Source organism: Electrophorus electricus, chromosome 8, assembly GCF_013358815.1.
Source record: "Electrophorus electricus isolate fEleEle1 chromosome 8, fEleEle1.pri, whole genome shotgun sequence".
Taxonomy (NCBI): Eukaryota; Metazoa; Chordata; class Actinopteri; order Gymnotiformes; family Gymnotidae; genus Electrophorus; species Electrophorus electricus.
The window spans coordinates 14,941,413-14,956,247 of NC_049542.1; the positions used below are offsets into that span (position 1 = coordinate 14,941,413).

At 37.5% G+C, this 14,835-nt stretch overlaps 2 protein-coding genes and 1 long non-coding RNA gene across 5 annotated transcripts in view; 2 read left to right on the forward strand and 1 right to left on the reverse strand.

Moving 5' to 3' along the window:
* Positions 1-14,835, reverse strand: part of zc3h7a (zinc finger CCCH-type containing 7A) — a 29,826-nt gene that overhangs the window by 12,902 nt on the left and 2,089 nt on the right. Inside the window, exon 1 of one of the 2 annotated variants that reach the window (XM_027018328.2) lies at positions 78-392. The exons of the other annotated variant lie outside the window; for it this stretch is intronic. The gene's annotated coding sequence lies outside the window, so the exon portion shown is untranslated. Of the gene's footprint in view, positions 1-77; positions 393-14,835 lie in introns of those variants that run through there. 2 annotated transcript variants of the gene reach the window in all.
* On the forward strand, positions 834-4,372 carry zgc:92162 (group 10 secretory phospholipase A2). Its single transcript, XM_027021113.2, has 4 exons — positions 834-890; positions 1,791-1,959; positions 2,881-2,987; positions 3,567-4,372. The coding sequence occupies exons 1-4, from the start codon at positions 854-856 to the stop codon at positions 3,713-3,715; spliced, it is 462 nt and encodes a 153-aa protein (XP_026876914.2). The 5' UTR covers positions 834-853; the 3' UTR covers positions 3,716-4,372.
* LOC113584783 lies at positions 5,487-9,404 on the forward strand. 2 transcript variants are annotated; one of them, XR_003411495.2, is made up of 3 exons: positions 5,487-7,144; positions 8,478-8,553; positions 8,657-9,404. It is a non-coding gene; the product is annotated as an uncharacterized LOC113584783 (long non-coding RNA). The 2 variants fall into 2 exon arrangements; XR_003411462.2 differs by having other exon boundaries at positions 8,478-9,404.

Below are 14,835 nucleotides of genomic sequence, written 5' to 3' on the forward strand. Positions count from 1 at the left end.
AATCTTGCTTGGTTTGATGGTTAATTTCCAACAACGTAAGATGAATACCACTTATGTACTTTTATCATCTTACTTACCTTTGTGAAGCCACTCAATAGAAACAAAAATATGAAGGAACCACGTTATATATTCAGCTAAATATTGTAGATATCTATCTTAAGACTCCACACACCCGCTTAGACAACGTGACCTAGCTACCTATGACGTTTTGTTCTTTTGGTGTCGAGTGATATTCTTTAGGGCCAAAGCGCGCCCCCTTCTGAACACAACTAAGCCCAACCACTTGTTTTCCCTGTCCCAAATCAACAACTGAGATACTAATCTTGGGAACTGATTTGTTCAAAACTTACACATATTGTTTAATGTGTTTTATTTATTTATTTTAATACATTCATAAATGTTTGAACAATTAAAGATCTGACAATGGGAAATACTGCCTGCAGTCCTTTCTTTTTTTTCTTTGTTTTTATGTGTGTTATTGGAGTGATATACAATGAATATATGTGTAATTTTCACATCAAATTAGATCCATTGCAAAAAAAATTCTAGACACATATCTTAGGACATCACTTGCCTTGTGGGCCGTCCTTAAAATCATAACCTAGCCCATTTAGACTGAAAGACATGATGCACACTCCCTGAAATGTGATCATTCTTGGGTATTGTCTTAAGGAACTCTGAGGTCTATAAGTGTAAAAGGAAAGCACAACGATTACAGGAGGCTTCTGAAAGATATGATGCTCAGGAGATCCAAGACAGCAGCTAAAAAAGCTTTAAACCAAACATGCCTGTTCATTCTTAGAGCTGTGTAAATACACTGGCTCTTGTTGCACTTCTAAGAACAGACTGCACAATGACAGCACTGTATTGGATATTCCTGCTTGCCACAGGTTAGTCTTTTCAGTTTTGGTTGTTCTTCCCATACTTTAAAGCCAACTAGTGTTTTCCTGTTTTGTTTTGTTTATTTATTTATTTTTTAAATATGTAATTATATTGGGGGGGATTCCATTAGACATAATGAGAAGTTTTTTGTACATAATTTGTGTCCTCTGTGTAGACTGTTCCACCTGTTAGATTCTGGTACAGGGACCCATAAATGGATTGTGTACCCATTATCATGAATGAGCGATAGCGTTATAGCTTCAGCTAAGACTGTGAATGCTGATGTTCTAAAACAGTTTAATTGATACAGAAGGCAGGTTTAGGCTTAGCTACTGTTTGATGATTGCTATGGTATTGTTTAGGACAATGAAAGGCATGATAAATATGCTCATTCAATGTAGTTTCATATTACATGGTATTCTTTAGAACAATAAAAGGCAGTGATATATATATATATATGCTCATTCTATGTAGTTTCATATGACACCAAATTTTTAAAATCTGTATTACAGAGTACTGGCTGAAAGCCCATTTATGGTGGTCTTAGGTCTTTTGACGTGAGATCACCATTGTCATGTTTGGAAAATTCACCTGGTTATTTGGTTAAAGTCAGAAAATAGTGAACATGAAAGGCTTCCACTTAGAATAGACATGTGTAGTGTGCCTTCCAAGCCTAAACACATACATGTGGCAATGTATATTAAAATGGTAATAACCATGTAACAGTGTGTTACATATAACAAGGAACATTTACTGTTCACTGCCTTAATTTTTTTTTCTCCAAAGCTAAAGTGTAATGATTATTTCACACTGTAATTGAAATCTCAGACTTGTTTGAACACTGCTCTCAAGTACCCCGTAATGGTCAAAGTATCACTCTGCTCTAGACATTTGCACTTATGTTTTAGTAGGTATGGCCTCTGTGGTAGCCCAGAGAGCACCCCGGAGTAAGAGAGGGCTGCTGGAGCTGGCAGGAACCATCGAATGCAGCACAGGGAGGCCTGCCCTGGTCTACATAATGTATGGATGTTACTGTGGCCTTGGGGGGCAAGGCTGGCCCCGTGACAGGGCAGACTGGTATGACAACATCACTAACACCTGAGTCAGGCTAATACCAATAATGCATTTACACTACAGAACCTTCATGTTATTACAGAGTTGCAATACCAGATGTTTGTTTTGATTTGAACACTGTCCAATCTGTGATGCTAGTTCTCAAACCTAGCAAGTTCTCTTAGCAATTGAGTATAGAAGCCCATTGTTAAGTGCAGTATGCAGTCTGTAGCTATACAGTCTATAGCTAGGTTTCGGGCATCTGGAAACAGCACCACCCAGAGGTCACCACACACACCATGGCAGCTCCTTCATCCTCCAGTATCATAATAACAGCCAATGGAGTCCACTAAATCCATCTCATTCCACCACACAGAGTTACGGTGCCAAAGAAATATCTTCAAAAAATAGATGACAAATAGCTTATGTGAGCTGAATGATAAGATTTTTGTGTTGTATCTTTGTTTGCAAGGATGGGACATGGCCTTCAATAGAAATCAAACTCATGCTTGAGTCATGTAATATTTTGGAGAAGACAATCCCTTGCCCTTGCTCATTCAGCAGGAACTCTGTAGCATGTGCTTTCTGTACCATCAGCCAGACCTTCTGGGATGACAGTATGTCATGAAAGCATAGTCACACAAAGAGGATTGATTTTAGGGTGGGAGATGTTTTATACCTAAATGTTTGTTTAATGTTTTTGTTATATAGCCACAATTCCCAAGTGAACTGTTCAGACCTGGTGCATTACTAGAATCACAAGTCCTTTTGCTTCAATTAAAATCATATACCTGTCATACATTTTCCATTCAAGAGCAAAGGCTGCAACCAATCGGATAAAACATCCCTTAGTTCCAGTGTGATCCTGCTCTGGATACAAATGGAGCCTATGAGAACCAGTAACCTGTAATGTTTAAACTGCAGCCTCTCCTATTGTACTCATAGGTGCTGTCACAAACATGACTGTTGCTACGATGATGCAGAAATTGCAGGCTGTGAAACAAAGATTGACCAGTATCAGTGGACCTGCATAGACATGGTGCCTGACTGTGGTACGTCTTGCTCAAGAGGTCTACTATGAAACCTAGAATTCAGAGAAGAGTCAAAAAATAACGGCCACATTCATGTGAACCAGCTGAGGGAAGCAATATCAACACAGCAATGCAAGATCTGCCACTGCCCTGAATCTCGTTGTTAGTAATTCCCTTTGGTTTCAGGATGTAATTGGAACACAGCATATCCATTATAAGAGATGGGAGGGTGTTGTGGGTCTGTGGCTAACTGGGGAGGCTTATACCCATTTTTAGGCCCATACAAACCAAAGTCATTGCATAACCCCTAAAAACATAGTGAAAGCACCACCCTTGAACTTGTTTACAGTCTGTTCTATAGAAAGCAGGCATGGTGTTACATTTTAACATGTGCTTAATGTGGCTAAAATGTTTGTGACACTCAAATAAATTAAGTAGTTCTAATTTGTAATAAACTTTAAAAATTCAGACCAGAGGGTTCATAACCTGAACAACTTTGAGTTAATCTAACTCAATGTCAGTATTTCACTGTCATTATAAATACGAATGTTTTTTTTTTAATGAAACAGCCACTAATATTTTGATGTGGTTTCTATTCAGGTTCCCTAAAAGACAGATGTGAGCGAATCCTGTGCCAATGTGACCAAGAAGTTGCTAAGTGTCTAGGAAAGGCCCCTTTCACTGGCAAATATGCGCTGTGGCCAGACTTTCTGTGTGGATATGAACATCCAACCTGCAATATTTACTGATGCCTGTGTGTTTATTCACCCATTTTCCATTTGCATTTTAATACAAATATACTGTTTTATACTATACCAGTTTTAGCTTCACCACAGGAAAAAAATGTTTACCATTGTGAATGTTATGCTCTTTGGCAGATGTCTTGACCTATCCAGTCAAGGATTTTATAACTTTAACAGAATTGACACTTTATAATGCTACATGACTCCTAGATAAAAGAAAAACAGAAAAGTTATAGTGCTTGGACATGTAGAAGTAAATAATAACAAGCTTTAGTCATTTCTTTATAGCTCCAGCATGTAATACCCAGACTAGGTGTGTCAAGAACTAAGGGGAATTTAATTAAAGACAATAAACTGATCCTTAGAAACAATACAGTCACAAAGGGTTATGATGTCTTTTTAATTACTTAAATAACGACACAGTCTAGAAAGATGTTCTGAATGAATATCAAATGATCAAATAATTCAGATCTCAGAATATAATTATATATTGCCATATTTTAAAAGCTCCTTGTGAATCAAAGCCAAAGATCCCACTGAGTCTCAGGCTCTAGTGTACAAGTGAGTCTATAGTGTGATCAAGCCAACCATCCAGAAGAAAACTCAATACTAGTATTTACACAAATGATTTTCGGATCTTGGATATTTCCTACATTGTTGTCCATTTTAAATCTCACTTGGGAATTTGTCAAATTCTCTGTCAAAGTTTAATTTATTATCTCAATTATCTGTTTGGCATTTTTAGGTTTCTCAAGTAATAAATCTACTTTTAAAAACGTGTCTATGCCTTTTCCTTTATGGAAAATGTTCTTGGAACTGCATGAATAGTATGTAATATTGCTAGATTTTTATTCATTCTTTGAGTTACAGCTCATTACCTAACACGAAAACTGAAGAAAACAAAACCTTGGCACACTGATCGTTACCATAACTGGTGTGATCAGTTGCTAGCTCTAAACATAATGGATGTGTTAATATACAGGGAATGCTGAGAATGTTTAGACTTGCTAAACTGATGCTCTTGTAAGAAAACACGGGAAGTCTAGCTCCCCCTTGTGGCCCAAGAAATGCTTCACGTAGATTGCTTGCAGTGATTATCCCCGTTTCCATTCAGGGTATTAACAGGTGATGACATACAACTGCATTAGATAATAACGCGCTTCTTATGTCCTGTTCAGGTGAAAGGAGGTTTTAAAAGTGGAACGATGTAGCACAGTGCAGAAGTGTTTGTAGGCTGCGCACTCGATGACACTAATAGATACACAAAGCTACCAGTAGATGGTACCATGCACCAACTCTTCCTTAAGCAAAGACAAGGCAATACATAATAAAGACACAATTGCATATTTTTTAAATTTTAATAATTTTGTTAGGCATTGCAACACTAAACAAAATGTACAGCATAACAATATAACAATACTGATACATATAATTGTATGCAGTTATATGACACTATATCACTTGGCTTACTCACTGTTCAATAAATTCACTGCATTAAAATGAGCATTGTAAGGTTTGTGTGCCACAGGTCTCACATTCAAATCCTGTCTATTTAACAGGTATGAGTAGCAGACTACTGCAATAGACTCCTGTAGTTCATATAGCCTTTCTAAGCCAAAGTTCAAACTCATCTGATGTGTTGCAGTATCTGGTGGCTAACAGGGAATGATGATTCTTAGTCATGTATCTCCCCCCTGACCCCCCCCCCCCCCCCCCCCCCCCCCCCCCCCCCCCCCCCCCCCCCCAGACACACACAGTTCACGAGTGTGTTCCCACGTTGCCGACCCACTTAGGTGCAGGAATAGTTTTTCCACTTCTGCCTTGTAACATCTGCCTACTTACATAGCTATTAAAATAACTTCATTGCATGCCCCAGTGTAGAGGATTTAATTTAAGAATAGTGTGGTTACATACACTAACTAACTGACTAATGGACTGGTGCTTGCTATGAAAAGTCTTATTTAAGTATAGAGGTGCCCTTTGTATGTTGTCACCCCCCCATGCATGAGACTTTCATATGAGGTGCCTCTCTGGCTGATGTCTAACGGGGTGAAAGTGGGTGAGCTGTGGTCTGAACCTGGGGCAGCTGGACCAAGCTCCACAAACACACTCCCAATTGTTCCCTACTATCATGGGCTAATGAGTGGGGAAGTAATGGAAGTCATATGCCTGTGTGATCACATGGCAGGGTGACAGAAAAGGCTCTTGATTTCACCACTGTGTGTTTGCTTGTTTACTTCACTTGAGTGCATCTTGAAATTCTACACAACCAGTGGGACACAATGGTTTTGTTTTTTTTCTACACCTAACTCAACTCCTTGCAACAAAACGACCTAAGCCCATCTCTAAGTACTTACTCCTCTTACAACCTAAGATACGATACTTCCACAATGTAGTAAAAACATGCTTACATGTATTTTCTTAACCTGTTGGGACAGATGCTGTTAAGTAAGTATATTGTACAAGGACTTTTTTTTTAACTCCCAGCCGGTGGGAGTTACAGCATATTACTCCAGTAATTTCCTGCAATTGCATGTTTAACCCTCATATGCTTATTCCAGGCTACTAGTAACCTGTAACGCCCCTCCTCCCCCCATTTCTCTTTAATTTTTTTTTCCCACCCATCACCTGTTTTGTTTGGAATTATTTGCTTGACATGTAAAATATCCCAATATAACAACATTTTATTATTTGGTTTTGATCAATAAAATGTGATGATAATTGGCAGTTTTATGGCAGTTTGTAGATCAGGTGTTTGATATAAATTCCAAGTCACTAATAACCTGATGTATGTACAAACAACAGCTGTGCATGTCTTTAAAGAGGATTAAAGAAACCTTAGCAAAATTAAAAATAGAGAGATGGAAAATAACAGCAGATTGCTGTAGCATAAATAATTCATTACAAAGGTTCCATGAATAATTAACCATAAATTACGTATGTGTGTTACAGCTTATAACAGTTTCCTAACAAATAAAATATTTTGAAAACTCATATTAAATAATGCGCCAGTGCTTAGAGCACCTACAATTACCTCAGAAAGGGTTCTAATGGTTTCATTAAAATTAATCTTAATTTGTGCTCGATCATTGCTTGCCTAACGATGTTGTGCGATAAATAAAAGGGTTACAGCACAGCCTAACCACGCGCTTGTATTCTCTTTAGTCATGTATGGTAATATTTTGAGCCCTATTTTCACAACTTGCCTTTACTCACACAGGATACATTAGCGGCGTATTGCTAGGCGCGTGGTTGTTTCTCACGTGACTGAACAGGAAGTAACTCCAACATTTCCACGGTCACTGTAGAAAAGAAAACAGAAGTGTGGTGAGGCGGACTCACTTAAATACTGGATAACCTTTTTTACTCGCTGTTTTATTTTCTACAATTATTTACAAGTGTTCTTACTGAGTACTTAAAAAAGCATCTTAAAAGGTAAAAATTACCCATGTGAAGTCGACCGTTTCCAAATAGTGGCGTTTTCCGGTAGCGTTAGGTAAAACTGATGTCGCTTACTTGAACTTGCCACAACTTTTATTTTTACTTTCTTTTCCAAATGTAATACAACATAGTATAACATAGTTTCATGCATTTTCCAGCACACCATGAACTTCTCACTTCTCGTTACCGTGGTGCGGTACATGCCTCCTATCAAATCATTTACAAATTATTTCGTCATGCTTTTAAAAGCAATTCATCTTAGCGGGGCTTTAAATTTGAGGGGTGTGTAACCTACTGTGTATTTTTAACGACTGTATAAACCTAAACATTTAGTTTCATAATACCAGAACACCTAATTACTTTCTCTGTTTATCGTTTAGTTCTTGAACCCCAGAAGATCTAGCTACACGTTGTTAGGGAAATGTATCAACATATCTTATATATTTTATGTGCTTTTATGAGAGGATTTCTGCGCAAATCAAACTATATTTTTCCTGGTGTCTTTTTGGCGAACCATTCTAATCTACAGAGAGGAGGCGAAAGTAGCACTCTTTAATTTGATATCAGTTCGCTGCGTCTCCCACGTCCTCAGATTCGATTGGGGTTTGCACACCTCTTGCTAACAGTTTCCCACCTAGCACCGAGCCTGGCCTCACGGGGTGGTGCATCATCGCATCTGTGGACTCGTTACTCGAGTTGTCTGGGAACAAAACTCATGTTTTGCACATTTCAAACACTCCATCTCCCAAGAGGTTCAAGCCGCGTAGAGTGTCAAGTTGCATGCTTAATGTTTTAGTGAAATCCTCATTCTACCTTATTTAAACACAAGTAAAGGCTCCTGGCGCTCGACCATGTACGAAATATGCCTACACTAAAATAACTGAAGCCTACAAACAAAATCCTATATGCTTACAACCTTTTTTAACCCCAGTTTATTACCCCAAAACTTGATATGTATGTAACTGGATACATATAAAACGGGGGGGGGGGGGGGGGGGTGTAATGATATAGCGACCTCTTAAATGCGTTTATGGCTCGCTACCACATCTTGTGAACTTCCTGCGAACTTGAATTTAAAAAAAGAACGTAACAAAAGCCGCAGAGGAGATCATCTTAAAGAACGTCGATGTCTGTGCAATTCGCAAATGAACTTGGATATAAAAAGTGCGATTTCAATAATCTGGGCAATGTCTGAACTTGTAAGGGCTGTGAATCCTTTTAGAAGTGGTTCCCCTTTTCCCCAGTCCACAATGACTCATATCTTAACCTGTCTCACCAGTTTTGAACCAAAACTAAGAAAAAATTAAACTCTTTCTATTTCTTTTAGACACTGGGAAAATGAGAAACATGATCTTTAAATGGCCACTCTGCCAATCAGTGTTCTACATGCTCTCTCAAATTAGGTATGCATGTCTTGTCTTGTCTCTGGCTTACACACTGAATCCATAAATCTGTTTAACAGAATTAAACACTTTGATGCCCCCTGACCATGCATTCACCACACAGAAAGAGCACTACAGTGACAAAGAATGCAGACTACTGGCTGTGGAGTGATCTCCTCACAGGAAAAGGATGCATGGATCATAAAATTCAAGTCTTGCAAAACATTCTTAGCATTTTAAGTGATCATTTTCTTAAGAATTTCTCAACCCCTTTGATCTTTCATCTAGCCAAGGGAGCAGACACTGAAAATGTGTACTAAGGCCACAAATATCTAAGACCATTACCTCAAACAAACTAAAAAGTTACAAGTTGTTATGACTAGGGTACTGCTGGTATGCCTTACTTTTGAAATGATCATGTTTATGCCAGTTCTGTGAGAAATCAATATCTTCAATATCAAATCATACAAAGGTTTGATTGATTCAGCAACTAGTTTTTGTAGTATTTGAAGTATAGAACGAAAAGCCAGTATGGTTTCTTCAGTTCATCACTAAATCTCTCTTTGAGAACTGCCTTCACATAGCCTCCTTGCTTTTTGGATGTACGGTCTACTGAAATCTGCTGTGCCACTGGCATGTAGCTAATGCACGGTGGACTCATGATAGCCTCAGAATAATTCTGATCAGCCTAAATGCCAGATCCCTACATATGACAAACTAATGAACTAATTGGTAACATATCTATCAGTAACTAGAGACCCTGGTGTGGAACCTTCTTTATATATAGGGAGCTCATTAGAACAAGGCTTGTGAAGCCAGAGAAAATATGCTATTACAAACCCAGCAAATAAACATTTATTTCCTTTATCTAATTCCTGTGCTGTTACACTAACTTTGGATTTACTCTTTATTATCTAACCTATGTCCTTTTAATTGTGGGAAAGTCCATTAATGTGACCTGTGGGCTCTTGAGGTTTATGGCAAATCTTTCATGTGGGACTTAATTGGAGCTATTAGTCCCAGACCAGCACGTAGGAGCAAGCTGAGGAGCTCCATGGGGCTTTTGTGCTGAGTCACCAGACGGTATGTCTCCAGGCTCTGGCAATCATCTGGAGGACTAGTGCTGTTGCACACAACCGCCTTCCAATCCCCCAGCAACTCTGGCAACCACATGCCACACCACACTGAACTAAGTAAAAATGTGACTGTGAAAAGGAAACATGGATTTTCAGATAAGTTCTTTATGGCCTGATAAAAGTGCCACAGCAGTGCAGATGGTTTCTTCATTCAGGAAGCGAACTCCCATAGACAGGAGGTGCAGGAGGTGTGGTAGGGTTAAAAGAGTTTACTGCCTACAAGTATTTTTTATTTCATCTCATATATATATATATATATATATATATATATATATATATATATATATATATATATATATATATATATATATATATATGCCATGTATAATTGCAAATGTATGCATTTTTTATTTTAAGAAAATACATTATTTAAAACAGAGGCCAACATATTTTAATCTGGCTGAGAATGAAAATGAAATGTATTCATATCCTGCTTGTGTATCCCTTCATTTTTGATGTGACAGCATATATACTTAATGTGACTGCATATATAATTGTATTGCATGTATGATCCTGACAATGTTAACTACACCTGATCTGTACAAGTGATAATTACTCAATTAGTGTGCATTACTGTTGCTCCATGTAGTACTTGGGAGCTGAATATTTGAATACAGAGGACTATAGTCAATCCATCTGAGGTCAATTTGCTTTCCTGAGTGCTGAAAAGCTATCTGAGCATGGAACTCTTCAGTTGTTGGTGATTAACTCAGACCTTTGGACCCTGTGCTATAGAGACATCCATCATTGTCATTGCTATGACAGAATAGAGACCTTGACATAAGACCACAGCATGTGTCAGATTACAGCTCTGTCGAGGTCTCGAGCTAAATTTCAAGGAAGGATTTGTTGCACCCCATTAAATATATGGTATTTGGAACAATTCAAGACTCTACTTTTTGCGTCACCATAACTGTGCAGAAATTTTTTCAATTGATGAAGAAAAACAGTATTTGACAGTGAGCATGCATTGATAGCACAACAAGCCTTTACAGGAAGCACAGTATTGGTCACAGAAGAGTGCTCCACCTGTGACTTGTGTCAGATACCAGTGGAAGTGCATTTACACTCTGCCTCCTGTTGAACTCTAAATATAACCATGGAGGCAGGGTGAAGGGTAAACATATCCCTCTTGCATTGCATGAGGGCAACTTGTCATGTCAGATTTTTCAATATGCTTTAGCTTGCTGGCTCACTTGCTGCATCATGAGCTGAAAAAAAGGAAGAAGCATTGGCTCAGGTTTCTCAATACAACTGAGTATTCCAGTGCATGCCTGCAAGTAGGAATATGGTATCCTTTCTGTGTTTGTTTCCCAAGACTGTCATGGTCTCTATTCTCTGCTCAGCCTGGTTGTGGAATCTACTCTGGCACAGGTGACTGTCTATATCCGCTAAACCTTAAACCACCACTGAAATGGTGCTGCAGTGTACATCTTTCACACTGCCCTGTGTGCATCATATCAACTTACAGTATATAGTACTTTTAGAACATTATTGAGTATTCTCCAATTCTTGATTATTTAGCATTAGAGGTAATAAGGAAGAATAAAAAAAACAAAAATAATAGATATTGCCACATACTTGTTCAAACCCATGCTGAGCTTGTTGTATATGGTTCTCAGTCAGTATACAGGGATGGTCCAGTTAAGTACAGAGTAGAAGGTGGACTCAGGATGTCCTGCATGCAAGGCCTTTCCCTGCCTTACAAGCCCACCACCTCTCTGAAGCTTCACGTGGCTTACAGTGACACAGTGATATGAGGGTTCAGGCAGTATGGGTGGATGGACATCATTCCAGATTAACTTAAGTGTTTTCTAAAATAAACAAGTACAGCTTGATGCTTCTTCAATCAGTGGAAGAACTGAGATTTTCCAGCTTCCATGAAGAACAGTTGTCTAACTTTTTGTAAAGTCACTGGATAGGTTTGCTTTGATGAGACTCTCTGCATCATGGCAGGTATCTGTAAACAATTTTGATTAAAGTTGTGTAAAGCTTCCATCTTACTCTAACAACTTAGCCCAAAAAAAATACTACAAACTGCATTTAAATGAGAAATCAGGAAAGTGATGCATTTTGGGTTAAAAATATTAAAATCAGGGAACAATCTAGGGCACCTTTACTTGCTCCTTATGTAAGTGCTAACAAGTCTTATTTGGTAAAGTTAACACTGCTGCATCTGCACTACTTAGGTTTATATGGAACACTATGTATGTCAGAAATATGAATTCATTATTCATGTTCAGAAATAGCAATAATACAAGAGTTTGAGTCCACAGTGTCATTTGGAGTCCATTCAGTTTGGCAGGATCTACTTGGCTGTGTGAGGTTTCAGTAATGACTTAACCAGCTGAACCGCTCATTAAATACAGCCTGAACTAAGGCTCATCACAGCAAGAGGAATAAACTCTTAATTTTGTTCATATTTATGTAATTTGCTCCAGTAGATTCTAAACAAAATGAACATTACAACAATAAAACTGACATCAATAATTCATTATCAGTACATTTTAAATCAAATGCTAAATGCTGATTATACAGTATTCAATATTCAGGAACTCAGTATTTTATATGTGCAGATGTCATTTGCTGTGGATTTCCTCTTAAATCTACGTTAGTCAATTTAAGCTCACACAGCTCCGACTTCTCAGTTCAGCTCTGCATGCCTTTTTATGATATTGTAGTTCTATTGAATCTATTTATCTCCAATTGTTACTGTAATCTTTTATATCAGTTTAACAGGAGATAAACCATAGGAGGGACTAAGATGTTAAATTAAAAATAAAAGTAATAACTAACCACACAGTGAGTTGTATGGAATTATTGTCTCTGATTTACTATCACCTCAAAATATTTCAGGAAATGAAGAGGCCTCTATTCTTTGTGATAAAGTGCAAATATACGTTTACCAGTCCTTGTCAGAAAGTTTTATATATTATTCACCAGGGGTAAACTTCCCAAAGGTGATTAATAAAAAAGCTAATTGCAAAGTAAACTCCATTTTCAGATTTTAATATTATATATATCTAAAAAATGTCAAAATTCAAAATTCTGGCTATATAGAATTTGTATTTTCCTCCCTATTTTTAGAGTTTACAAATTTTCTCCAGATTACATTTTCTTAAAAGATATAATTATCCATAATTCCTCCTTAATTTAGACTTCTTATATATTTTTTCTTTAATATGAATATGAATTTACTATAAATGGTAATTGTAATTGAGAAAAAAATGATACAGAATGTTTTTGTGCAATACATCCCTTGTTGTCACAATGAGATCAATGTTGTAAACACAAGGTATTACAATCTGTACTATTATGAAAATTTACAAATTTGCACATATTCAATAAATAAATATTTAGGACCAGAAGAATCAGTAAAGGATAAAGGCCTGGCCTCCTTCAAGTTTGTGTGCTGAATCGCTGTTGCTATAAATAGGTCTGTGGAGACCCAATCACTAAAATGAGCTCTTCTGATCCACAACTGTATAAGGTGCTAAAGACACTGAACTGGTTTAGAAATCCCATTACTATCGTCTAAATCTATGAGAGGTTAATTGGATATAGAGTAAGATAACATTTCATGGTCTTGCAGTGTGGCAAGTTACAACAGAACTCTCCAAACCAATGGCTGCAAGCCTCCTAAGATTCTTGGAATCACATCTTGTTGACAATTAAGTTTCAAGTTTCAAGTTTGGTTTATTCGTCACATACATAGTCATACACAGTATAACTCGCAGTGAAATGGTGGAGAGTGCTCTGTCCAAACTGAGGAAAAGAAAACAGGGGTGCATAGAGAAATATAGATATTCTCTATATGTGAAATATATATATGCAAGATAAATATATATATATATTCTATGTATGTACAAAATATATTAACAATGTATGTACAATATATGTATATTATGATTATGTACACAATGTACAATGTATATGGTTGTGTATATATGTACACAATCTACAGAATGTATGAATCCATTTCGTATAATAACATATCTACAATTGTTGTGTAACAAGGTAATTGAATATAAATATATATATACAGATATACAGTTATGTTACATGGTGGTGGTGGTCCCCACAGTTTATTAGTTTCCCTGATTCAGGGCCCGAATGGCCTGTGGGAAGAATTAGAATTAAAGTCTGAACTCAACCTAACATGGTTTAAAAGTCATGGTAAAAGTGTCAGTAAATTTATACTGGAAACAGCATTAGATCTCCCTCCAGTTACCATGAACATCATAAGTAAAGCAAACCTTGTCTGGTTAATACATTCCAATGCCATTTCTGATTTTTTATTTATTTTTTGACTGGTTACATCAAAAGCACCCACTGCTTATGTGAGATAATAACCTATAGAAATGGTCTTTAAGGTGTTAATACATTTAGTATGGGTGACTATAAACTTAGAGTCACACCACCGTTGGGAAACTGAGCCCTCACCATTCATCTACAAGATGACCGTGTAATACTGTCTGAAGAAAATGACAATACACTTAGTTTCTCTTGTGAGTGTAAGCCATGTTCCTCTGCCCCTGTGTCAGCGAGTGCCATGGGCAGTGTCTGCATTATGGCTGTAAATGACCATTGCATTCGATCGAGCCTGTGTGTGAATGCACCCCAATATTCTGCACAATGACGGACCATTTATGGAGCTCTGATCTCCCTCAGCCTGCAATTCTCTGAGTGCTCATCTATTCTCTCCATGCCTATTTCCCCTTAGGCAAAAAGGCCACTGCATATCCTTTGACGCAACCAGAGACACAAATTAAGGGTGGTGTACTAAGCTTCTGTTGCCAGCAGATGGAAGAAAGCAATATGTCAAATACACCTAAGCAAGAGTCAAATAATCTAACCACCTGTGTAGGTGCAGCAAGCCATAGGCATTTGGTAAGCTACAGTTAAAACCACACTGTGATACACCCTCGCTGTAAGCAAGTGGCCCAGAGGCATACAATACAACTGAACACTGAATGCAATGTGTGATGAGCAAAAATGATGAGCATTTGTGAACACCAAATGCTCCCACTGTCTGCTTCCATTACCAATGCTACAAGTTAGCAGATTGTGGACAAAAAAAAACAGGTAGAAACCTGATTTTTTAAAAACACATGAATAAATTAATCAATTAAAATAAATTATTAAATTATTCATAAATGTGAAGAAA

What these genes read in the sequence shown, in the direction of transcription:
- zgc:92162 (XM_027021113.2), top strand. Translation starts at nt 854, where the DNA reads ATGACAGCACTGTATTGGATATTCCTGCTTGCCACAG. An exon ending in CCCCGTGACAGGGCAGACTG is followed by an intron (nt 1,960 to 2,880) that starts GTATGACAACAT and finishes TTGTACTCATAG; the next exon opens with GTGCTGTCACAAACATGACT. An exon ending in AGACATGGTGCCTGACTGTG is followed by an intron (nt 2,988 to 3,566) that starts GTACGTCTTGCT and finishes GTTTCTATTCAG; the next exon opens with GTTCCCTAAAAGACAGATGT.